The sequence below is a fragment of the Lytechinus variegatus genome, chromosome 9 (assembly GCF_018143015.1).
Source record: "Lytechinus variegatus isolate NC3 chromosome 9, Lvar_3.0, whole genome shotgun sequence".
Taxonomy (NCBI): domain Eukaryota; kingdom Metazoa; phylum Echinodermata; class Echinoidea; order Temnopleuroida; family Toxopneustidae; genus Lytechinus; species Lytechinus variegatus.
In genome coordinates, this window is record NC_054748.1 from 2,213,586 (window position 1) to 2,238,831 (window position 25,246).

The 25,246-nt window shown below is 36.5% G+C and overlaps 1 protein-coding gene across 2 annotated transcripts in view; it reads left to right on the plus strand.

Annotated features, from left to right (window-relative positions):
- LOC121421021 (homeodomain-interacting protein kinase 2-like) overlaps positions 1 to 25,246 on the plus strand; it is a 100,488-nt gene that overhangs the window by 47,828 nt on the left and 27,414 nt on the right. For both annotated transcript variants that reach the window (XM_041615606.1, XM_041615607.1), the window contains exons 3-4: positions 742 to 865; positions 5,725 to 5,844. In XM_041615606.1, the coding sequence (XP_041471540.1) occupies positions 742 to 865; positions 5,725 to 5,844 (244 nt within the window). The remainder of the gene's footprint in view (positions 1 to 741; positions 866 to 5,724; positions 5,845 to 25,246) is intronic.

Genomic DNA, 25,246 nt, shown 5'->3' on the forward strand with positions numbered 1-25,246 from the left:
ACCACCATTCTAAAAACTAATACTGGAAACTAGTTTTGTGGAAACTAGTTTAACGTGTAATGAGAACAGTTGAAATGGCCTTGGAAGCAATTTTCCAACCAGATTCAGAACACCACCTCACGATGTAGTTTTGAAGATCCCTTCGCCTCGTTAAACTGGTTATAGCGTAAGGACACAACGTTCTTTGGGAAGCGATCTTTGCACATTTCGAGAGTGGTACTCCACACACTGTATGTGGAATACCTACGCTGCGGTTTCAAATGTCGCATGAAACATGTCACCCCACTGAGAGTGTTCCCATAGCAACAAGACCGCTTTCGTGAAGTGGCTTTGAAAACCACTTTCAGGTAATCAAATGGGAATGCTAGCAACGTGATCTTCCAAAATGGTTTCCGGTACCGGTTTTCCAGTAAAGTGTATAAACCAGTTTTAGAAAGTATGAGAACGGTGTCATACATGCTTTTGTAAACTCAATATGAAACCAGTCCTTAGTCCTAGTGGACAGGTGTACCCCTCTACAGTTTGCAGGTCCGAACTCATTCCCAATGGAAGGATGAATTCAACAGGTTCGTGTTTGCTTTGGTTTGAAGGGAAAGTAATTCACACAGACCATGTACATGTTGTAGTATCATCAATATCTTCCAAATATGGTATAAAACCGGAAAGTAATACAATGCTGATCATGCCTTTTCCCCTTTTGTTTTTTTCTCTCTTTCCCGTTCCTGTTATGGTTTGTCTCAGGGCTCCGGAAATTATCCTAGGACTGCCATTCTGTGAAGCCATCGATATGTGGTCCCTTGGATGTGTGGTTGCCGAGCTCTTCCTTGGTTGGCCGCTCTATCCCGGAGCCTCGGAGTACGATCAGGTAAAAGATTATTAACTTCAAATTGGCAACATTTGTTCACGAAGTATATACATTGTGATTTTAATGTTATTTTTTACTGCAATATGATTTTAATGGAAAATTTTGTCTTTTTTCAAATTGGCAATTTCTATTTACTCCTAATGTTGCTAATAGAAAACTTTGATGGTAGCTTCAAATTGGCAAGACTGATTTATTTTTCTCATGCAAAATATTGATAATGGGGAATTTTTGTTTCAAATTGCAAACATTGATTTATTCCCCCACCCCCTGCAAATTGCTATTGGCAAACTTCAACATTTGTTTCAAATTGACATCATTAACTTCCTATTTCCTCTGATAAATATTGTCATTACAAATTTGTTATTTTTTTTTCTTCTGTAACATGTTGTCAATATAAATTTTTTTTTTAATTTTCAAATTTATGCAATTTGTGTATTTGCTGGATTCCTTTGCAAAATATTGTTGACAAGAACATTTCCTTTTTTGGTACAAAATCAGCCAATTTGTGTTTAATTTGCTCTGAAAATGATTATGAGATGGCATGAACGTGAACATGTAGATAAAAGCTTAATAATAGAGAGGTATATCGGAGGTTGTGTTCTGCTTATTGTTATCGTTTGCTCAATACTTGGATTGTGTGCGTTAATGACAGCCAAAACTGGCAGTGTATATTTCATTCTATACCATTGTTTGGACTACACATTTGCATGTACATTGTTCATGCTATTGGAAAAAAAAAACAGCAAGGTAAATTTAACCAATAGCAGACGTATCAACCCAACATGGGCCGAGCTACTTTCACGTTGCCGTACCAGTAACTCTCTTACCAAAAGGAAGTCTTTAATGACTTTCACGGAATAGTCGGGAACTCGGCCTCCCCCACCTGGATTTGCGTTGTAATGTAATAACGTAATCTGATTCGAGTCGTAGCGCGTGGAGCCATAGGCGCCCTGCACCCCAGAAATGTACACAAGTCAGGAAATAACAACCTGAAGGGACTTGGGGAAGTATAATGACTCTTGTCATATTAATCACTAGGTATATATATATATATATATATATATATAATGTATGGATATATGTACACATATAAACACACCTTGGAATAGTGGTGAACTGTGTTTGCCCTAGTGGAAAGCTTCCAAGTAAAGGCAAATATAAGTGACATAAACACCAATGTTTATATGCAAAGAGTCGTATACGCTTTAATAGATGGATAGGGGATTTATAGGAGATTTATATAAATTTTATGAATTTGTATAGACTAGAGAATCTGTACTCTTCATGATAAGTGTGGCTTTATTGCAATAAATTGGGGACTCTTCAGAAGTATGAATTTTAGAAGTAGCGGCATGAATCTTCGAATATAGAAATCCCACAAGATCAACTTTGAATAAGATGGACTCTCTTGCTAGAACCTTTTTAATGACTTCTCTCTCTAAAAAAATGATAAAATCTCTGAAAATTCAAACCAATATTTTTTTGAAAAATCCCTCCACCAAATTTGAAGTTGATTGTTTTCCCTAGTATCATTTACAATCAGAACTTGCTTTTTTTGTTTCATAATTTTTTTCTTCTAATAATCTGTATTTCAAAAGTAGGATGTGGTCAAGAGGTACTGCAGTGGAAGTGGGAACACATTGCTTAAGCCTGTCACTTAAACCACAAGTTCTTAAAACTTTTTTTTGTAATGATTTATTTTTTTTAAACAACTTGTTAAAAATGATTAAATAATAGTTGTTAGAGTGACAGGCTTAAACAACATGCTTAGAATTTCAAACAGTGTTTTTACAGTGAGGAAGCTATGAGAAGTGTTGCCTTGAATGTTGTGGACATAGTTCTTTGATATTAAAATCATATTTGTTATTGATTGACCTACACAAATCATCATGTATATTATGTTGCTGTTCGAAATCCCTACAGCGTATGAATAAAGAACTTGCATAGGTCTCTTTTTTTTTGGGGGGGGGGCATCTTTAAAAGGAAGGAAGGATGAACTTTCAAGTTTAAAAATAATTTTCAAAGAGAAAGGAACCTCCTATCACTCAAATCCTTGACCCCAATCCTTTGTCGTACACAGGAATATCGACTCTACAGGCATAAGGGGCTTATGGCACTAACATTTATAGAGATGACGCGAAAATGATTGTGTGGGACCGTTCGCAGAATGCAGGAACTCAGAATGTTGCCCCTGGGGGCTCGATGGGGGAAGGGGCAGCTTATTTTTAGAAAGTGTGCGATGATATAAGGGGGAAACAAACACCGATGTGCCTGTGTGGGACTAGAGTCATGATGAAGCCCATTCCAGCTAAGATTAGAAGTCGTGCAAATAGGATTTGGGGTTATATTTGGGATCCACTGTGTGGGGGATGTTGACAGTCATGTGGTTAAATGGTGTGACAGCTTTATTTATGAATGTTTTAGTTCATTGCAAATGAAAAGTGAGCAAGATTGTAGTTTATTTTTGGGTTGTCGATAATGTTGAGTTTTCTTCTCAATACATGTAGATTTAACTGGAGCAAGTTGTGTTGGTGGGCATTTCTTGTTAAGTATCAGGAGAAAAGCTTAGTTTACATGTAGAATGATAAGGCCCACACCAATCTTAATGTGTGGGACCGCTTCCATCCAGTAATAGCACATTACACAACTTATGGGGGAGGGTGTACGAGCTTTGACTTCTGGTTCGTAGGAAACAAGTTCATGGCTTGCTGACTGGTTTGTTCATAAAAAGAACATGAACATGAATATGTGGGCCCACACCAGGCTACATGTATATCTTAGAATAGCATAGGCTCACAGGGGGCGACAGAGGATGGGGGAGATTTATTTTAGGACTCCAAACGCGAGATGTAGAAATGATATCTCGCTCACATTCCCTGCCCGAGCGGTTGATATTTGTCACGACACGGCCTCTCATTTTGTGTGACACAACAGGAGTGTCTGATTGGGGGAAAAGGAAGACGCAATTATAGAACCAACGGGACTTTGTAATACGATGACCTTTCTGAGTTGTCGTTTTGGAAGTGGTCATTTTGTAGTTGGTATTACACCAAAGGTCATGCGGGGTTCAGCCTCGGAGAACTGTTTTCTGCAAGAAAACATGAGGTTTAAAGTGATAAAGATATCGTTGAAGAAAGAGGGAAATGTTTGTTGTCAATTTGAATTGCATTTATATTTTGGGGACCATGATTTGTTTTTGGGTCTATGCTTGGATATTGTAGCATTTTTTGCCATTTTGAAGGGAGAATGAATTACTAAATTTCAAGATCTGTTTGAAAGAAAGAATGAAGTATGCTGCTGATGCAGTATGAAAAAGAATGAAATAAAGATGATTAAAATGTCAATCCTTGAAATATATTGGGAAGCTCACATTGGTGTGATTTCAGGTTTTCCTTGCCATTTTCATTAAAATTCTACAAAAAAGTTGGTAATTTTGCAAGAGTTGACTAACTCACATTCTTGAAAATAAAGTATGGCAATCATAATATGTAGTTTTTGTCTCACCTGCGAAGCAAAGTGAGACTATAGGCGCCGCTTTTCCGACGGCGGCGGCGGCGTCAACATCAAATCTTAACCTGAGGTTAAGTTTTTGAAATGACATCATAACTTAGAAAGTATATGGACCTAGTTCATGAAACTTGGCCATAAGGTTAATCAAGTATTACTGAACATCCTATTAGAGTTTCATGTCACATGACCAAGGTCAAAGGTCATTTAGGGTCAATGAACTTAGACCATGTTGGAGGAATCAACATCGAAATCTTAACCTGTGGTTAAGTTTTTGAAATGTCATCATAACTTAGAAAATATATGAACCTAGTTCATGAAACTTGGACATAAGGTTAATCAAGTATCACTGAACATCCTGCATGAGTTTCACGTCACATGACCAAGGTCAAAGGTCATTTAGGGTCAATGAACTTTGGCCGAATTGGGGATATCTGTTGAATTCCCATCATAACTTTGAAAGTTTATGGATCTGATTCATGAAACTTGGACATAATAGTAATCAAGCATCACTGAAAATTTTGTGCAAGTTTCAGGTCTCATGATTAAGGTCAAAGGTCATTTAGGGTCAATGAACTTTGGCCGAATCAGGGGTATCTGTTGAATTACCATCATAACTTTGATAGTTTATTGGTCTAGTTCATTAAACTTGGACATTAGAGTAATCAAGTATCACTGAACATCCTGTGCACGTTTCAGGTCACATGACCAAGGTCAAAGGTCAATGAACTTTGGCCGAATTGGGTGTATCTGTTGAATTACAATCATAACTTTGAAAGTTTATGGATCTGATTCATGAAACTTGTACATAAGAGTAATCAAGTATCACTGAATATCCTGTTTGAGTTTCAGGTCACATGATCAAGGTCAAAGGTCATGTAAGGTCAATGAACTTTGGCCATGTTGGGGTTTTTTGGTGAATCTCTGTAAGTTTATTGGTCTAGTTCATAAAAAGTGGACATAAGAGTAACCATGTATCACTGAACATCTTGTGCGAGTTAGAGTAGTATTCAAAGTCAGCACTGCTGCTATATTGAACCGCGTGATGCAGGTGAGACGGCCAGAGGCATTCCACTTGTTTATATTTTAACTTCTAAATTAGCGCGCAATGGAAGATCAAAATCACTACGTGTTTAATTGGCATCTTCTTTAATCAACCATAGCTGTATCATACATAATTCGAATGAGCAACCTTTCATTACAATTCTGCTCTTAAGTTTACATTTTGTCCGATATATTTGTTTTTCTTATAGTATGATAATTGAATGTGAAATTAATGACTGTTGCCAATGTGATGAGTAAAATGAAATTAATGTGTACTCTTTTCATTTTTTTTAAATTTCATTTTCTAGATCCGGTATATTTCTCAGACCCAAGGTTTGCCTGCTGAGAATCTATTGAGTGCTGCGACCAAGACTACAAGATTCTTCAAGAGAGATATGGAATCCAATTTTCCTCTTTGGAGATTAAAGGTAATAAGTCACAAAGAAATATTTTTGTTTGAATTTACTCAATTCCTACCAAAGTTTGAGGCAAGATATGATCTCCGTGATTTTCTATTTAAAAAGCCACTTTTCGTTTCAAGAGTTTGTTTTATACCTGAATTCCGTCCGGTTTCTGCGATCGTTGAAAATCACTGTTCCTATAAAGTGAGTATAGACAGACCCCTCTTGTCATTACCCATTTTCTTCTATTGATTTGGTACACATACCTTTTTTTTAACTTACATGAATCCGTACAAACACTGGTAAATCTCATTCAGTTTTGTTTCATCTCATCTGAGATTGTTACGCCATTGGTATTCAGATCCACTACCCAGAAAAGAGCTCTGAAATAATAAGAACATATATTCAGATTTGATGAAAATTGTTCAGATATTTTGGATATCACGGAGGTGAATCTGGTATTAGTTTATGTAGAGTTTCATTCCCAGACTTTTTTTTAGCTTATAAAGGTTTTTTTTTGTATTTATGTTTTATTGGGTCAACACTAACCAAAAATAAACAAAAATAACAAATTAAACATAATTAAAATATTTACAAGTGATCATAACATCATTAGGGAAAAAACATATATAATAATAAAAAGAAGAAATAAGAAAAAATAGATAATAAAGAAAAAAAAGGGCGGAAAGATCTATGCAATGGCACAGACGTGATATTTTATACAACTTTGATGGCAAGTATTTGTATGCATATATACAGGGTAAACATGATACATATATTCATTCCCAGACTTGTACAGGTAAACAATGATCGCTATCTTTGGAAAAGGGCTGCAGATTTGTGATAGAAATTACTAAATTATTCATCAGGTGGTTGATCGTAACAGATAACCACTTCTGTACGTCAGTGGAAGCAAAGGTGATAAAAATCAATAGCTATATAAGATCTGCATACACTGATATCTAGTCTTCATGCACAGACCCTAATTCGAACTTACCAACATGTGGGTCTTTACACAAGACTAGCCCAAATTAAATGATTCCCTAACTAAAACAAAACAAAATGTAAACTAACAAAAAGAAAGAAATGGAAAAGAAAAGAGTAGAAAAAATGAGACGAAAGATATTGATATTTGAATTTTTGAATTTTACTTTATATATATTTTTTTAAAGGTCAAGTCTACCTCAGAAAAATATTGATTTGAATCAATAGAGAAAAATCAGACAAGCACAATGCTGAAAATTTCATCAAAATCAGATGTAAAATAAGAAAGTTATGACATTTCAAAGTTTAGCTTATTTTCAACAAAATAGTTAAATGAACGAGCCAGTTACCTCCAAATGAGAGAGTCGATGATGTCACTCACTATTTCTTGTTGTTTATTGTTTGAATTATACAATATTTCATTTTTTACGAATTTGACAATTAGGACTTCCTTGCCTAAAGCACAAAATGTTAAAATAATGGAATTCAACGTGTTCAGTGAGGAATTAAACTTCATTTCACATGACAATGATAAGAAAATAAAAATATTTCATATAATAAAATACAAAAGAAATAGTGAGTGAGTGATGTCATCAGTTCCTCATTTGCATATAACTGTTTTATGAAAAGAAGCGAAACTTTAAACTGCCATAACTTTCTTATTTTACATCCGATTTTGATGAAATTTTCAGTGTTATGCTTTTTGAATTTTTCTCTTTTTATTCAAATCAAGTTTTTGTTGGGGTGGACTTGTCCTTTAAAGAAATTAAATGTGAATAATATATTTATGATGGCGAAAATAGTCAAATTGACTTGTTGCCAAATGAAATAAAACAACCCCCCCCTGCTGTTTCCATTCCTGTGCACAAGTCATTGGCAGGGAATTTAGGCTTTGCATTCAGAACACTTTCCTTAAAGTTGTGAACAATTGGTGTGCACAGAAAGCTAGTTAAAAACTATGGGCAAGGCTATCTATGATAATACAGTGTTATTTCCACCCACTCTAGAGTCTACGGGCACAAACCCCTTGTCGACACTTAAAACCAACTAAAGGGACTTGGGACAAGCCTTGTGGATTAAAAACTACACTCATTTTGGTTGCTGGTGGTAGGCTTAAAATTCAGACTGCTTTTGCAAGTCCACAAACTGGAGCCCTGCACACATGCAAGATTTAGACTCGCTTTATGTAACACATTGAGTGATGTAGTCTTTGTTTCCCGACTGCAAATTTCTCCTAAACAGTTTTTAGTCTGCAAACCTACATTTATAATTCAGCCGATATTACATTGTTTTGTCTATTAGTGTATTTTGAGAAGCTATAATGACCAACGTCTACACATCTTTATACAGAATACAGTGAATGTTTACAAGCGAGATTTATGTCTTTTTATCCTGTATCGGGATTGATCAAAGGTTGTGTGTGGTCACTGAGACTAGTGACCTACACCTGTTGTCTTTCCACCATTCCCATGTTAGCTCTGCAATGTATGCAAATGGCACAGACCCATTTTAGCTACCAGATACTAATTAGCATACCCTACCTACAGAGTCGTTAGCATTCTACACAAAGTTATGCTGTGTGTCAGGGGTCCGTTTCACACTGGTGTCATGTTGCTGTTCACATTTGAAACATTAGCCGACCGGTGCATTTTAAATGCCCTTGCAGTGCGTAGGAAGATAAATTTCCCTCTCCAGATGTGAACTGAGGTTCTGCTATCAGAGGAAACTTCCCTCCACCTTTTTCAGTTCAGGATTAAATAGGTCATTCCATTTATCTAACAGAGTCCAAGGCAGGTCACTTTTGTTTATTGTGAAGAGTGTTAAAGTAAGAAGGACAAAATATTAAATCACAGATTTCCTGCATATGTACTAGTAGTAGTACACATAAAATATGCTTATTGAAAAAGAATTTGATTTTTTTCTCAATTTTTGTTAAATTCAACAATCATGTCCATTGCAGCTACAGATTGCATAAACATTCCATTCACACAAATATGAATTGTAGTACATCTACTTGTATGATCAGGGGCCCTGTCTTACAGAGACTTGCGATTGATCCGATCCATCGCACTTATGGAAAGCCAGCAAAGTCAACATATAGAATGCATGTTTGCTCAAATTTTTTTCTAGATGTGATTGAATATCTATTACCCTTTTCATAAACCTATCCTCCAATTAGCCGCCTAAGAGTAATGCGGATAATTCAATAAAAATTGCGTTCATAAACTCCGAAAATAAGCCGCATTATTTTTACGAGCGCCCGTCCTGAAAAAGGCGGATAATCGCCATGACAACTGGACACGCCCCCTCCGATGCGGTTGTGTTGGAAAAGGGTGACCTTGTGACCGCACCATGGCAATTATCCGCATTATTTGGAAATGCGTTCATAAACTCAAAATCTTGTCCCGATGCTGCTATTATGCGGATAATAGCAGCATCAGAGTAATGCGGATAACTCTTGTCCTCCTCCAATTTTACGACCAAATTATGCTGCTATTAGCCGCCTAATTCATTTTAATGGGGTTTATGAAAGGGGTATATGACTTCATTTATTTCTTGACAGTTCAGTGTGTTCTCCTTTGTTTACCAAGGATGTTTTGCATTTTTCCTGTACATAGAAAAAAATATGACGCTGATGTATTTCCATAGAGTTACGATTGATTGGATAAATTGTAACTCTCTGTAAGTTGAGGCCCTGATCTGCATACATGTACTTATGGATAATGTGAAAAAAAATTTCTACCAATGTGAATGACCCTTACATGCATTCAGACAAGTACACACGCTACCCACCCTCCTTTTCTCTCTTCCCTCCCGTAGTAGTGTCATATAACAGTCATGGATACATCTCATCTTAGTTTTCTTCTCCTGACATGAAATGTACACATGATTCATATCGCTTGCAAATGTCAATGACACGACATAGGACAATATTTCTCCATGTGGCGGCCAAGTTCGTAGATGGCGGGGGTACCAAAATGTCAGCGTGGTTGAACGGTTGGAAGGAATACTAGCTTTAGTCTGCAGGCACAGACCCTGATTGAAACTGGTGATCAACAAGTGGGTTTTCATGCAAAGACTAGCACATAGCAAACTAACCGTAGGCTGCACGTTCAGACCCTTAACTTTTTGAAGGGTTTGCACAGCCGACTATACTGGCTTGGGGGGAATCGTAGTTTGCAACGTGAAACTTTGTCTGTCTGAAGTGTGCAGAAGAAAGACTAAAGGCCTGATACAGAGATTGCATTTGGTGTTAGTTTAAAACAGGCTTGGCTCAAGGACCCATATTTGAAGAGCCTGCAGATGTGTAGGCCCATGCCCCAGTTGCTGAAAAGTATTTTTAATCTTTTGAGCGTATTTTACTTAAATACTAGGACTAGGAGGAAAACAGGTTGTGCACTCAAGCGTGACTTGGACGTTTGGGGCACAAAACAGTGGTCTGCACCAGCCCAAGTTTTAAAATTAGCACGCTTTTTCTGATCCGGCAAATTATCCAGTTCTGAACAATCTCGAAATTATTTGTAATGTAATTTGTAATCTCGAGATTGCAATCCCAAGTCAACTTGGGATTATTTGCAAAATAGTGCGCTATTTTTATCTCGATAATTCGGAGGTGCAGACGCACTCAGGATTATTTATGCACAGTGTCAGACCATAATGCATCGATGCCTCGCTTGCGGAGCAGGAATCGCTCTTCTTGCGAAGGTGGAGAGGGGGCTTCTTGAATCTCGAGATTAATCGCGAAGAGGGCCGATCGGGCTAAAATCTCGAGATTGAGCAAACTTGGGCTGGTGCAGCACCGCCTAAAGACTGGAATGGAATGGAGGAATCATGGGGGTAGTAGGCCTACATATTTTTTATTATTTTTTGGTGGAGGTTGGGGGGTACGATAAGACCATTAATAAACAAGATGGAGAGGGGCAATTTGATCATTATGTTGACAACATATCCCCTTTGACCGATAGGATTGAAGAGGAAGGGGCTGTGGGTCGACCCCCAACAACTTGACCCACTGACTATACATGCATTTCCCATAGATTTGTACAGGCATGACCTGGGCCATGTCTTTAATCCATCAGTGTCATTATTTTTTCCAAGGGAAATATAATAATAATAATTTACTTGCGTATATAGCGCTTAAAGAGCAATTACTTTGTCAGAAGTCTCTAAGCGCTCTACAGTATATGCAGCATAATCACCCTGGCTTTAGCAGTGCAGCTGTTACGCGTGCTGCGTTTCAAGGAATAAATTCCTACCAGGTACCCATTTACCTCACCTGGGTTGAGTGCAGCACATTGTGGATTAATTCTTGCTGAAGGAAATTACGCCATGGTTGGGATTCGAACCCACGACCCTCTGTTTCAGAGTCCGGAGACTAATCCACTGGGCCACAACGCTCCACATGCACAATATGGACAATTTTTTTTTGTAAACAAAGAGAAGCACAGTGAATTTTCAATAATATACGTCATAGCTAGTAAAATATTTTGAACAAACATGCATAATAGACGTTGACATTTCTGGCCGTCCATTGTTGCGATCGATTGGATCATTCCCAAATCTTTGTTAGCAGGGGACCCTGGTACCCGAAGGCAATGTGTTAACCTGTTAACTAGTAAATTCTGTATGTGTTTCTCATATTAAAAATTTGTTCAGGGGGAAAAAACCTGTCTCCAGCTGGCAATGGGTTACCGTAACTTCCGTACTTGTAGATTGGAATAGCTGGAAAATGCAGAACAATTATTTGAATGGATGGCAAAAAAAATTAGCGATGATGAGAAATGGAGAAGCAAGTGCTAGGATGTGGTTTTCCTTGAAATAACACCTGATAACCGAAACATTAATTATGAGTGGAGTTATATTACGTTGCTCACTGTCCACGCGTGTACATGTATGAATGAAACAAAGTTTGATTAGATCTACATTGTATCAGCCTGTGGCAGATGTACAGCACATAATGAATGGAAAAAAAGTCATTTTTGTTTCCATTAGTTTTTTTGCCTGGGGATATGTCGGTGTTTGCATGATTAACAGTCATATCATGTTTCCAATCCCTCTAGCATGATAGTTTGGTTTTGGAATGAAAGCAAACAAAGCTTTTAGAACATTCATGACAAACCTACATGTAGGCCTTTTTTGCAACATATTTATGTTTCTGGTTTATTTAAACACATGAAGATAAACCTAATAAATCTGTTGCACAAAGCCACAGCATTTTTTTTCCATCTCATTCATGTTGATCTAAATTCTGTTCAATTCAATCATGGCTTATTTCACATAAAAACAACACATGTTACACGGCCGAAAGGCTGAAATTAGCATGTCTACCATTAAATGTTCACAAGTCATACATGGGTAAAAGCAGCAAGTCTGATCATTTGACAAGCAAGTTCAACCATGTGTATTCAAATCAACCAACATCGGTCCAAAGGCAAAATTTGGGTGGCAGCGACCATGTTGGAGAACGGTTTCCCCAATACAATATTGCTTGTGGAACTCTCATTGGAAACTACAAAGAAAGTAACATAGTCACCTCATTCCGAATGGAATTTGGAAAGGAACCAGATTTGAGACATGAATCATGCAGAGGGGGAATAATTTACATTGTACTGGATTTGTTATGTCATGGTTCACACCACGTTTTCAGAGAGCATTTGATTTGCAACTGTAACATTGAAGAGCTCAAAACCTGGGGCCAATTTTTAGTTATGATTGATCGATCGATCGATCGCAACTATGGAAAGCCAGCAAAGTCAACATATGAAATGCATGTTGGTTAAAAAAGAATTCTAGTTATGAAGTGTATATCCATAAATTCATTGATTACTTGACATTTTGGTGTGTTCTCCTTTGTTTACAAAGGACATTTTGCAAATTTCCTGTAGAAAAAGGAACACACTGATGGATTTCAGAGTTATGAGTGATTGGACCAATCATAACTCTTTGTGAAACAGGGCCCAGTTCAGATTTTAGGAGGTTGCTTTTGCTTCATGTGTTTGGAGTGGGTAGGAGGTAGTGTGCATGCCTGACCTATCACCTACATGTAAAGCACAGGAGCATGTCATGTGATCAGTCATAAGGCCAAGCTTTGAGATTCACTGCAAAAATTTCAATAAAGTTGATTCCCTCCAACACCATATCAAACTTTCTTGCTCAAGAAATACAATTTATAGCCAATAGAACTTTCCATACATGTATGAATAGTGAGCAAGTTTAAATAGGCCTACATGTACATGTGTGCAATATTGTCACTCTACTTGTGATTGCACAAAAAGCAAAGGGCAATGTGACTAGCACCCCAATTGAAGAGCTGTGCTGCAGTATGAATGAAATTATTGAAAATTTACATTCCAGGGAAGGATATTAATCAAAATGTAATTTTTTTATTGTGAGAAAAAGTAAACTCTTTCTGCATCCAATGTAAATGCAACAGATATCGACCATGATTTTGGACAGAATCCAGCTAATTTCAGATGAAATCCTCCCCCAAACTGGAGGTATAAAAATGCCGTTAAAGGTCAAATAAATTCTACAGTAGGAAGGCACCTTGTTTGTTGGCCTGTCTGTTGACATTAATAGTCATCTTGGCTTTTGTGGAAGTAAAATAAGGAAAAGTGAATTTTGAAATGTTTGAAAAAAAATGGCAAATGTATTTATCATTTTTTGAGAATGCCTGTTTTTGTTTGATTAGTACACAGCTCCTCGTCATAATATTAAAGGTTACCAAAAATTTTCTGTAGAATCTGATTTTTTGTGCTATTTCCCCTATTTTGAGGGTGCTGAACATGAATCTGCTTGTTGCCAAATTTATAAATGCCGTCTTTGACCGTTGCCATGGCAACGGATTAATTTCTCAAAAATAGCATGTATACCCCTGTAAATGGTAGATAAACATGATAAAAAATTAGCAAATACATTGAAATCAAGGTTCCAATTAAATACAAATGAAATTCAGAAATATTTAAGATCATCAAAATAGTTCCAACTGGCCCGTTGCCATGGTAACGGCTCTTATTTCCTCCAGAAAAGTAAAAAATTTGATTTATAGTTGTAGAATCTGTTTTTTTTTTGTTTCATTTTCCATGCGTTTACGGTGTTAAACATAGGAGTGATTTTTGCTAAATGTATAAATACACTCTCATTACATTGCCATGGCAACCAAATAATACCTTATTTGGTCAAAAAAACGTAATATCATGGTAAAAAAGATAATGGCGAGAAATACAATAAAAGCGACCTAATCTACATGCATTTGGTTTTTCCCACTCATTTAAGAACAAAAACTACAGTAAGTATTCTGCAGGAGTTTATTGGAATGATATGAATTGATGTTGCCTTGACAATGTTTGAATTAAAAGATAAATAGGAATATTGCAAATTGGCCGTTGCCATGGTAACAGCTTATTTTTCTCAGAAAAGTATACATTTGATATAAAATATTACAGAATCTGAATTTTATTTCATTTCCTCTAATTACAAGATGCTATATCTATATATGCTTGTTGCTAAATGTATAAATACCATCTTAAGCCATTGCCATGGCAACCGAATAACATGGGGGAGATAATAATGGAAAATACCATAAAAATCACAATCTACTTACGTAAATTTTGAACCATTCGTTTAATATTGAACAAAACATACGGTAAGTGGTCTGCATGAGTTCATTTGAAAGAAAATAATTACTGTTGCCTTGGTAAAACTTGCATTTAATATAAATATGAATGTTGCAACCCCCCCCCCATTGCCATGGTAACAGCTGATTTTTCTCAAAAAAACACAAAGTTGATAAAAACTCCTGATTTTCCTTTCATTTTTCCTAATGTTAGGGTGCTCAACATCCATATGCTTGTTAATGTAAAAATACTCCCTCGGGCCATTTTCAATTTATAATAAAGTCCAATCGACATAATCACTATCATTAATCATAAAGTTCAAGTTTCAGGTCATATGATCAAGGTCGTAGGTCTTTTACGATCGCCAAGATTTGGCCATGTTGTATTATCATCATTGAATCTCATCAAGCTTCTGATAAGGCAAAACTTTGAGAGTGCATATTGGTATTCAACTATCACTGATCATTGTGCACGAGTTTCAGGTTAAAGTTCTGGTCAATGAACTTTGACTGTACTGTGGTATCAACATCAAAAACTTTACAGGTTTATTAATTTTCAAGTTAATTATATATCATGTCACAAGGTGAAGGTTGAGGGTCTTTTGAGGTAAAAAAAAAACCCTCAGGATTCTATTATTAAATGAATGGGTTTTTCATGAAAGTCCCACATTGAGTCTACATTAACACATGGAAGAATTTACCTTGTATCCTCAAAAGGTCAGTTGTATCTAATAGAAGGCCAGGATTATGTCAATTTGCCAAATAAACTTTAAAGTTATAATTAGTATCTTTAACAGCTTTCTATTAAAGGCCAAGTCCAACCCCGATAAATGTTGATTTGAATAAATAAAGAAAAATCATACTAGCATAACGCTGAAAATTTCATGTAAAAGAAGAAAGTTGTGGCATTTTAAATTTTGCTTATTTTTCACATAACAGTGATATGCACAACTCAGTAATACGCAAATGAGACAGTCGATGATGTCTCTCACTATTTCTTTTGTTTTTTATTGTTTTAATATACATTATTTCATTTTATACAGATTTGACAATAAGGGCCAACTTGACTGAACCATATAGTATTAATGCTAATTACATGTGTTCATGGAGGAATAAAACTTTGTATTAGACATGAGAATGAGGAGAAAATAGGAAAAAAAAATCATATTTCACATAATAAAATGCAAAAGACATAGTGAGTTGAGTGGATGACATCATCAGACTTCTCATTTGCATACCGACCAGAAAATGCCAGTATGTGTTTATTGTGAACTTAAGCGAAAATAATATAAAATATAACTTTTATGTTTTACATCCGATTTTGATGATATTTTTAGTGTTGTGTTTGTTGGATTTTTCTCTTTTTATTAAACTTAATTTTGTGTTGGGGTGGACTTGTCCTTTAACATAAATACATACATATTAACATTGCTCAAGTTCTTCATGTAAACATGCTCAAATCACTTTCCAATATAGCTTAACATTGTGGGGGCGTCGTGGTCTAGTGGTTAAGCCTCTTTCTTTCAATCTGAGGGACATCGGTTCGATTCCCAGCCGGGGTGTGTTTTCCTTTTAAAAGCAAGAAAATTATCCATATTGTACTGCAAGTGCAACTCAGGTGAGGTGAATGGGTACTTCAAGGAAGTTGTGCGCACCAGATGCGGTAGACTAGCTTAGCCAGGGTAATATAGGAGCACTATACAAATCCTAGGCTATATTATTTCATTTATTATTATAAAAATGAATAATTCTACTCTTCAAGTGCTTATAATATATAAAGTGGGTGTTGTATATAAAATTCAAAAAATAATTGTACAGAAGGACATGAACTGATTTTGAATACTGGGACCAGTGAAACTTGTGCACTGTTTACCCAAGTTGGGGATAGAAGGGTATGGAAAAACCCAGCATGAAATGTATTGTGGTGTCAAGTTATTAATCGACAAGTAAACAAAGCATTTTTTCTATGATTCTGTTTTTGACCAGTAGCAAGTGAAGCTCTTTGAACAAAGGAAACATGATCATACTTTCTGGCTGTTGTAATGGTACCGACTGCTCGATTCTGAATGTGATGTTTTGACTATATCTAGGCGCCTGAACACCAGTGATTGAACAGCATGATGGCAAGCATCATCCGTCAATATCTTTCCGACCATTGTATCATGGTAGCTCCATGTTTGTATAAATGGGAGTTTTGGGTTTTACAAAGCGAATTTACTTGCTTACTCGTTAATGACGAATTAAGTTCAACACCTAGAATTCTAACAGATTCAGCAGGTTCAGAATTACCAATTAACAAATGAACATGGGCAGGAATATGTCTAGGACTTTTTGTTCATTCAAGAGCAGGCTTAACTTTATTTCTTATCATTGATACATTAATTTCCTGAATACAATAGCATTGTGAAAACTAGTTGGAGATTTGGGAACTAAAGAAATCAAATTCAACATTATTCTGCCTCAAAGTGTCCCCAAGTGGTAATAAATACAGAGAAAAAAGTATAGGTCCCAGTACAAAACCCTGAGGAACGCCATATTCAAACCCATCACCCATTTTTAATTACTACCGACCGCCATTCGTTTTAAAGGCAAGGTCAGTGTGTCAAATGTAAATGGGCCCTGTTGTACAAAGAGTTACGATTGATCCGATCAATCGTAACTCTATGGAAATTCATCAGTGTCATAATTTTTTCTATGAAAAATTTGCACAATGTCCTTTGTAAACAAAGGAAATCACACAAAATTGTTAAGAAATTAATAACTTTACAGATATACATTCATATCTAGAAATCTTTTTGAACAAACATACATTTGATATGCTGATTTTGCTGGCTTTGCATAGTTGTGATTGATCAGATCAATCGCAACTCTTTGTACAACAGGGCCCCAATTTTGATTTCTTGACTCTAAAACCCCCAAATAAATATTTTGAACAACTCTCTATCAAAATGGAATTTGTGACCCTTAAATTGGCAGCCACCTTGGAGTTAGAAGTTGGGGGTAATTCAATTCAGCAAATAGATGTTGCATGTCAAGTTCTTAAAAAACTTTACCCCTAAATCATTATTTTTGTCAGATTTCTAGGTCAAATTGCCAAAAATATTCTCAAAATTGTCTCTAGCTGAATTCTCCCAAATTTCACAAACCCTTAGAAAAATTGGCATACTGGCTATTTTTTTCGTTATAAAATTTATTGGAGCACAAATGGTCAAAAAAAATCTATACACTACACATTCCTCACTTGAACCTGGGAAGCGATTCGCTAGGTCCATTGGAGAGATTGAGCGTTGACCACAGACTGTAGGTGGTTGGACAATAGGGTGACCCTTTGATTATGAGCAGAGCCATCAAGGGATTTAGTCAAGTGAAGGAAGCTACATCTTGATTTGAGTCTGTTTTTTGGCAGGTTCATACTTAAAAGAGTGGATGAAGATGGTTATCTTCTTACTTGTTTTTTCCACCTGTGCTGATACCTCTCTTCTGATGTGTGGATGGGCAATACCACACTGTAGCTAGAGATCATCTGCTCTTGTTTTTGTCGCAGCCAGTAATTGCTCTGCAAGCAGCATTCAGGGCTGTATCAATCGTGGCAGCATGTGATGACCTAAAACGAATGAGGACTGCGTACTCAGCAGTCAAGTAGCAAAGAGCAGGAGCTGTCGCACGGATGGTTTTGCACCTGTTCCCATTTTGTGTTGGAAAGCTTCTTCAGGATGCTGTTCCTTGCTCCAACTTTAGCCTTTGTCTTGGCAACATGTTCTTTGTAGGTAAGGGAACTGTCTAGGGTGACGTCAAGGTAGATTGGCTTACTGGTGTGTTCCAACCATTTTCTATACCATCTGACCCTTAGTTACTGATCTGCATCTCTGTTTTTTTAGGTAGAAAGCACTGAGTTGAGTTTTCTCTGGATTTGCCCAGAGATGATTCGCAACGTAGTAAGGAATCAGGCCTACCTGAGCATCGCTGATTGCTTTTTCATCTCTTCAAAGGACTGTTTGTGTGAAGCAATGCAAATGTCATCAGCGGACAGGTAGCTCTCATTATTTGGTGGATTGGTTGGTCATTTGTGTAGATGATAAAGAGTATGCTTCCTTGTGGGAAACCTTTTGTGTGTCAGCCATGCTACTGGAACCACTGAGATTCAGAAAACCGTTGATTTGAGAGCATGTTCTGAATCGTCTGTGTCAGGCTAAGGTCCTTTGTCATCTCAAAGACTTTCCTTGTGAGTATTCAATGATTGTGTCATAAGCTTCAATGTTGTCAACAAAGGCTGCTCTTTTTATCAACCCTTCCTCGAAGCAATCTTCAATGTACTGTGTCAGATTCAGCAGTTAACTAGTACCAGACTTTCCAGGCCTAAATTCTGCTTGTTCTGGAATGAGGAGCTCATCCACCAAGGGAGCAATGTGGTGGAGTAGGAGCCTTTCAAAGATCTTGTATGACAAAGCAGAGATATTGGCCTGTAGCTCTTTGGACTGGCTGGTGTTTTGCCTGGCTTGAGTAAGGCAACTACCCTTGATTTCCTCCATAAGTTTGGCATTGTGCTTTCACTCAAAACAGTAGTTTAGCATGTCAAGCCGCCGATGGAGTGCAACAGGTCCAAGATGTTTCATCTGTTCACAGATCGAGGACATCGTCCAATCCAGCTGCCTTGCTGATCTTCATTGCTTTTATAGCATTGCGCAAGTCGTTCATGCTGAAAGTTCTTGTGAATCCAGATGACTCTTGGCAGGCTATTCCCAACCTTTGAGGTTGGAACTTCGCGGGTTACCTTGGCTGTTCACTAGGAGCTGGCTGGCCACTTGGCCGGCGGTAACTTGGGACCTACATGTAGATTGGGACTTTGTACAGTCGATCATTCCCAAGGATTCGAATCTGGTGTTTCTGCTGGCCCTGAGTACCGGGTATAGCTTGTATGGCATTCTTGTGGAATATTCTTCCTTGATGATTTCTTCAGCAGCTCTAAAAATGTGTCGTAATGAGTAGGGAGTGCAGGGAGGTTCTGAAGGTTACACTTCGTAATTCCGAAGCTTCGTAATTCTGAAACACGTAAATTGCCTATACCTCGATGTTCGTTAATCCGAAAACGAAAAGGGGTTCGTTAATCCGAACATTTGTGGCGTAATTCCGACGATTCGTTATTCCGAAGGTTCGATAATCCGAAAACGAAATAAGGTTCGTTGTTCCGAAGGTTCGTTAATCCGAAAACGAAATAAGGTTCGTTGTTCCGAAGGTTCGTTAATCCGAAAACGAAAAAAGGTTCGTTGTTCCGAAGGTTCGTTGATCCGAAAACGAAATAAGGTTTGTTTTTCCGAAGGTTCGTTAATCCGAAAACGAAATAAGGTTCGTTTTTCCGAAGGTTCGTTAATCCGAAAACGAAATAAGGTTCGTTAATCCGAAAACAAAATAAGGTTCGTTAATCCGAAAACAAAATAAGGTTCGTTAATCCGAAAAATGAAAACCGGGAAAGCAGAGGCAGAGGGGAGGGGGGCGGGGGACACTTTTGCCGTTCAATTATTATGATGGGAAGGCAAGGGCGGCCGAACGAATTTTCGTTGGGGGTGAAGCCAAAAAATGAAACTCATACGTCAAAATGGGCACTTTGGTGATATTTTCACCTTAAGATTATCATCTGCTTGAAGTCATTGTGTGTTTGATAGTGATTAAGTAGAGAAAAACTTTTTTGAAGTGACTTCTTATTATGGCAAAATGTATATTTAGGCTTTATTTTTCGGGAGAGAGTATAATGAGCGAGCGGCTTGGTAAAACAAATTCAAAGGTGAAGTTGTATAACGTTTTTTGTGGTCAATTATTCTTAAAATTGCATTTGAGGTGTTGCGAGCGTGAATCACAAGCTAAAACTTTAGGTTATTTCAATAAAAAATGAAAATTAGTTTTTAAAAATCCGAGCAGATTTCTGCTGTCATTAAAAAGATGTGCATCTAACTAAAGAATTAACACGAGCGCAAAACGCGAGCTTAAACATACTGACCAGAAAAGGAACCTGTTAAAGAAAGCATTTAGTGACCTTTTTAGGATGCATATTTCACCAATCGAATGATAGTGCGAAGCGCAAGCTGAAAATTTTCAATATTCCAGCCTGAAAACTTAACTTAACTTGTATACTTTAAAAAGAGTATTTTATTTCGAAAAAACATGAAAAACGGCATATTTATTTTTGAAAAAGAAACTTTCCCATTTTGGAAAATATTAATTCCCATGTTTTTTATTTCATTTTTGATGCCCCCTGCCTCCCTCCCGACCTGATCTAAAGGGGACATTTTAAGAACTTTTTGCAGTTAGCCATGAAGACGATGCGTGTTTTAACCAATGGCGGCGGAACGTATTTTTTTTTGGGGGGGCAAAGCAAAAAAAGGGGCCAATAGGGGCAATTTGGTGCAAACGGATATTTTCACCATTAGATTATCATCTGTGTAAAGAGGTTGTGTGTTTTGTAGTAACTAAATTGAGCACAATTTTTTAAGTGATCACTAAAGTTATATATTTACGTTTCATTTCTGCGAGCGTAGAGAGCAAGCGGTTTGGGGGAAAAAGTCAAATCTGAAGATGTAAAATTCACCTTTTTGGTCAATTACTGTTAAAAGGGCATCCTTGTGAGATGTTGCGAGCGAATCACGTGCTCAAACTTTTGGAAATTTCATGTGGGCCTAGAATGATAATATTGATATAGATATTATTTACCCAGGGAAGCCACTTCAGTTCTGAAAACTATTCTCCCAGCTATTATTATTTTTTTTACAAGAATGCTTAGAATGTCCAGTTTTCAGGTTGGAAAATCGGAAAAATTTGGCTCACGTTTCTCGCTCGCATCAAGTATTGTTTATTGAGGAACTCATTCTATTCCTGGTTACAAAAAAGAAGTATGAAATGTCCAGTTTTCAGGTTGGAATATCACAAATTTTAAGCTTGCGGTTCGCGCTCTCATTATTTAGTTCGTAAGATATATATTTATATATTCTATTCATGAGTCACTAAATGCAGTCCTAAAAAGATTACTTTCTGAAGCCTGTTGCATAAAACTTTTTACCCGAGAAAACTCTGGTAAAAAATGAAAACTAAGGTTAGTCTGATTTCCGCTACTGACTTTAGCACAGGGCAAAAACTCCTGTAAAAACAACCTGAGTTTTCTCAGGTAAAAAGTTTCATACAACGGGCCCCAGGTCAGTATATAAACAAACTACAGCTCGCCCTCGCATTAATTCTTTAGAAAAATACACATCTTTCTCACGATTACAAAAAATGCTCCGAATGCTCACTTCACGTCTTGTTACATGAAATGTCTACTAGTTTGAGCTTGCGATTCGCTTTCAACATCTCACAAGGATCATTATTAGTATTATTTTTATTTTTATTACCAGCAGAAGCTGTTATTCAAAATGATATCCCCTCTAATACAAATCCTATTATCTAGAGGTTGCTCGCACGCTTCCAACACACTTGATCCCCTGCATCTTTAATTAAACAATTTGCTTATAGGCAGCAATTGCTCAGATATAATCGAAATTAGCCTATGCTTGATCAGGGCGCCTATATTCTTAATGAAATACATGCTTTGGCCCCAACACACGCATGTATCATCGATCGTTATTACTATCATTGCATAATATCGTGTAATCTTGTAATGACAACATCGTTTTTGTTACCAAAATGAATTATTTTCATTTTCGGAAATACGAACCTTATTTAATTTTCGGATTAACGAACCTTATTTCGTTTTCGGATTAACGAACCTTATTTCGTTTTCGGATTAACGAACCTTATTTCGTTTTCGGATTAACGAACCTTCGGAATTACGAACCTTATTTCGTTTTCGGATTAACGAACCTTCGGAATTACGAACCTTATTTTGTTTTCGGATTAACGAACCTTCGGAATTACGAACCTTATTTCGTTTTCGGATTAACGAACCTTCGGAATTACGAACCTTATTTCGTTTTCGGATTGACGAACCTTCGGAATTACGAACCTTCGGAATTAAGAACCTTCGGAAATACGAACCTTCGGAATAACCGAACCTTCGGAATTACGAAGCTTCGGAATTACGAATGTATGCGGGTTCTGAAGATATGTATCCAGATCTATGGAAAACTGCTCACAGTTTACTTTCTTCAGGTTGAAAAGTCTGCAGGAGGGAACTTTGCGAGTGATGTTTACCATGACATCAGGCAATTTGCAACATTGATATTTATCATATAAAATTAAATTGATTAACCACTATCAAAGCAACAGCAACAAGCATATCAATGTCTAGCAACCTACATGTATACTTTGGCGGAAATGAAAGAATAATCGGACATATTTTTATTAAAATTTGTTATTTTCTGGTGTAAATGGAGCCGTTACCATGACAATAGGCAATTTGCATCATTGATATTTATTTATAAAATCAAGCGTTGCCAAGGAAATATCAATTTTATCATTCTAATTAATTAATGCAGAATACTTACCGTAATTTTGCTTTAAAAATTAAATTAATGGGTCAAGCCTTTCGCATGTAGATTAGTTCGTTTTTACTGTACATCCCACCATTACCTTTTTCAACAGGTTATTTTTTACCAAATAAGTTGGTATTTGGTTGCCATGGCAATGGTCTGAGATGGTGCTTACACAATTACCAACAACCATATTAATTTTTAGAAACCTAAACTTAGTGGAAATGAAAGGATAAAAACGTGACTCTACATGATTTTATCAAAATGAGAGTGTATTTATACATTTAGCAAAATCACTCCCTATGTTTAACACCCTAATCGCAGGGAAAATGAAACAAAAAACAGATTATACAACTTTAAATATTTTTTTTTACTTTTCTGGAGGAAAAATGAGCCGTTACCATGGCAACGGGCTAATTGGAACTATTTTGATGATCTTAAATATTTCTACATTTAATTTGTATTTAATCAGAACCTTGAATTCAATCTCTTGGCTAATTTATATCATGTTTATCTACCATTTACATGGGAATACATGTTATTTTTGAGAAATTAATCGGTTGCCATGGCAACGGTCGAAGACAGCATTTATAAATTTGGCAACAAGCAGATTCGTATTCAGCACCCTAAAAATAGGAGAAATAGCACAAAAAATCAGATTCTACAGAAAATTTTTGGAATTCTTACTACTTGCCGCCTACTAGATGCCCACTTGCTATTTGCAATATTATCCAATAAAAGTCAATATGTTATTAAAAGAACAATAGGCCTTTTCTGTATTAGAACAGAAGCAGGTGGCAGGGGATGGTCTTATGAGGGTGGGTTGCAATAAACTTCACTCGTTCTTTCTATTGAATAAAGAATCTCTTATGATGTTCTTTAGGTGGAGTTGTATCAAAGTTATTACATTTCAAAATTAATATCAGAAGATCCTGGGTAAATACGTTCTTTAATATTCACAATTATATGGAGTCAAATTGATATATTTTGCAAATAACACATCCTTGAAACTTCTCAATAAAATTTATCCTCATTTTGAAGGGACCATATAAAGTATTTTTATTTACAGGACAATATGTTGTTTACAACTTTTCAAAGATTGTAAATGAGGTTTTGGTTGTGCAATTTGGATTGTTTGAAGCATTCACTGACTCATGTTGTAATGATAGGCGGACCGGGGATCTATCGGCTTCGAAGCCCCTGGATATCGCGCCATCAGCCAAATTTTTCTTCCATTTCGTTTTAATGCCAATGTGCTCTGGTATTATGAGTCCTCGGGGATGGTGGCAATAAGAGACAAAAAAGAAAAGAAAATTGGCAAAGGTGAAGGTATTTCTTGCGATGATAGACTCGTGAAATCCGAGCCGCTTCGATTGTTCTTGAAAGCAGACATTGTTGTAGTAAAAGAATAATATGTTTTACAAGATGGTGCTGCACCAACGTAGGCATGACTACCCTCCTGGGACAAGTTATACCAGTTGGAGAAAACAGAAATAATGAAGCACCTGGATAATCGATGCCAATGTGAATGTTTTTATTTGCTCGCTAGAACTGGGCAATTCCAAGCAAAAGTGGACATTTTCCAAAAAAATCACATTGGCTCTAATTGGAATCTGGATCAAATTTTTCTATAAAAGCTTATATGGGATTTCATAAATGGGATTTCATTAATACAAAAGGGGAACATAATTAACCACACATTTATTTTCTTACACATCTCGTTATACATGTACATGTAGGAAAATCTGAACCATACAAAAAATTCTATACATGGGACTACATATATTGTTTTTTTTTTTACTTAATTTCAGTTTTATAGAAAATTATTGCTTGTTTTGTAAAATTTCCGTTTGGATAATCTGTAGGTCATCATTTTACATCATATCAAAAGAAAGTTTTCAAATATAAATATATAAATAAAGTGATTGCTTCTCATGTTTGCTGTGCTCTTTTATTATTTAAAGGGGAATGAAACCTTTGGAACAAGTAGGCTTGTGTCGAAACAGCAAAATCAAAGAATAAGAACAAAGAAAGTTTGAGAAAAATCGGACAAATAATGAGAAAGTTATGAGCATTTGAATATTGCAATCTCTAATGCTATGGAGATCCTCCCATTGGCAACGCGACAAGGATGTGTGATGTCACACATGAACAACTTTCCCTTTGATGGACTATGAAATACCCTGAAAATGTGTCTTTTTGCTTTTTCGTATGGTGATACAAACTCTTTATCCATGATGTATTCTTTAAAATTCTGTATTACATGCCCTCCTATAGAAAGAATACATGTTCTACTGATAGATGTAATAAAAGAGGCAATTTAACATACTAAAGTAATGGGGAGAGTTGTTCAAGAGTGACATCACACATCTTTGTC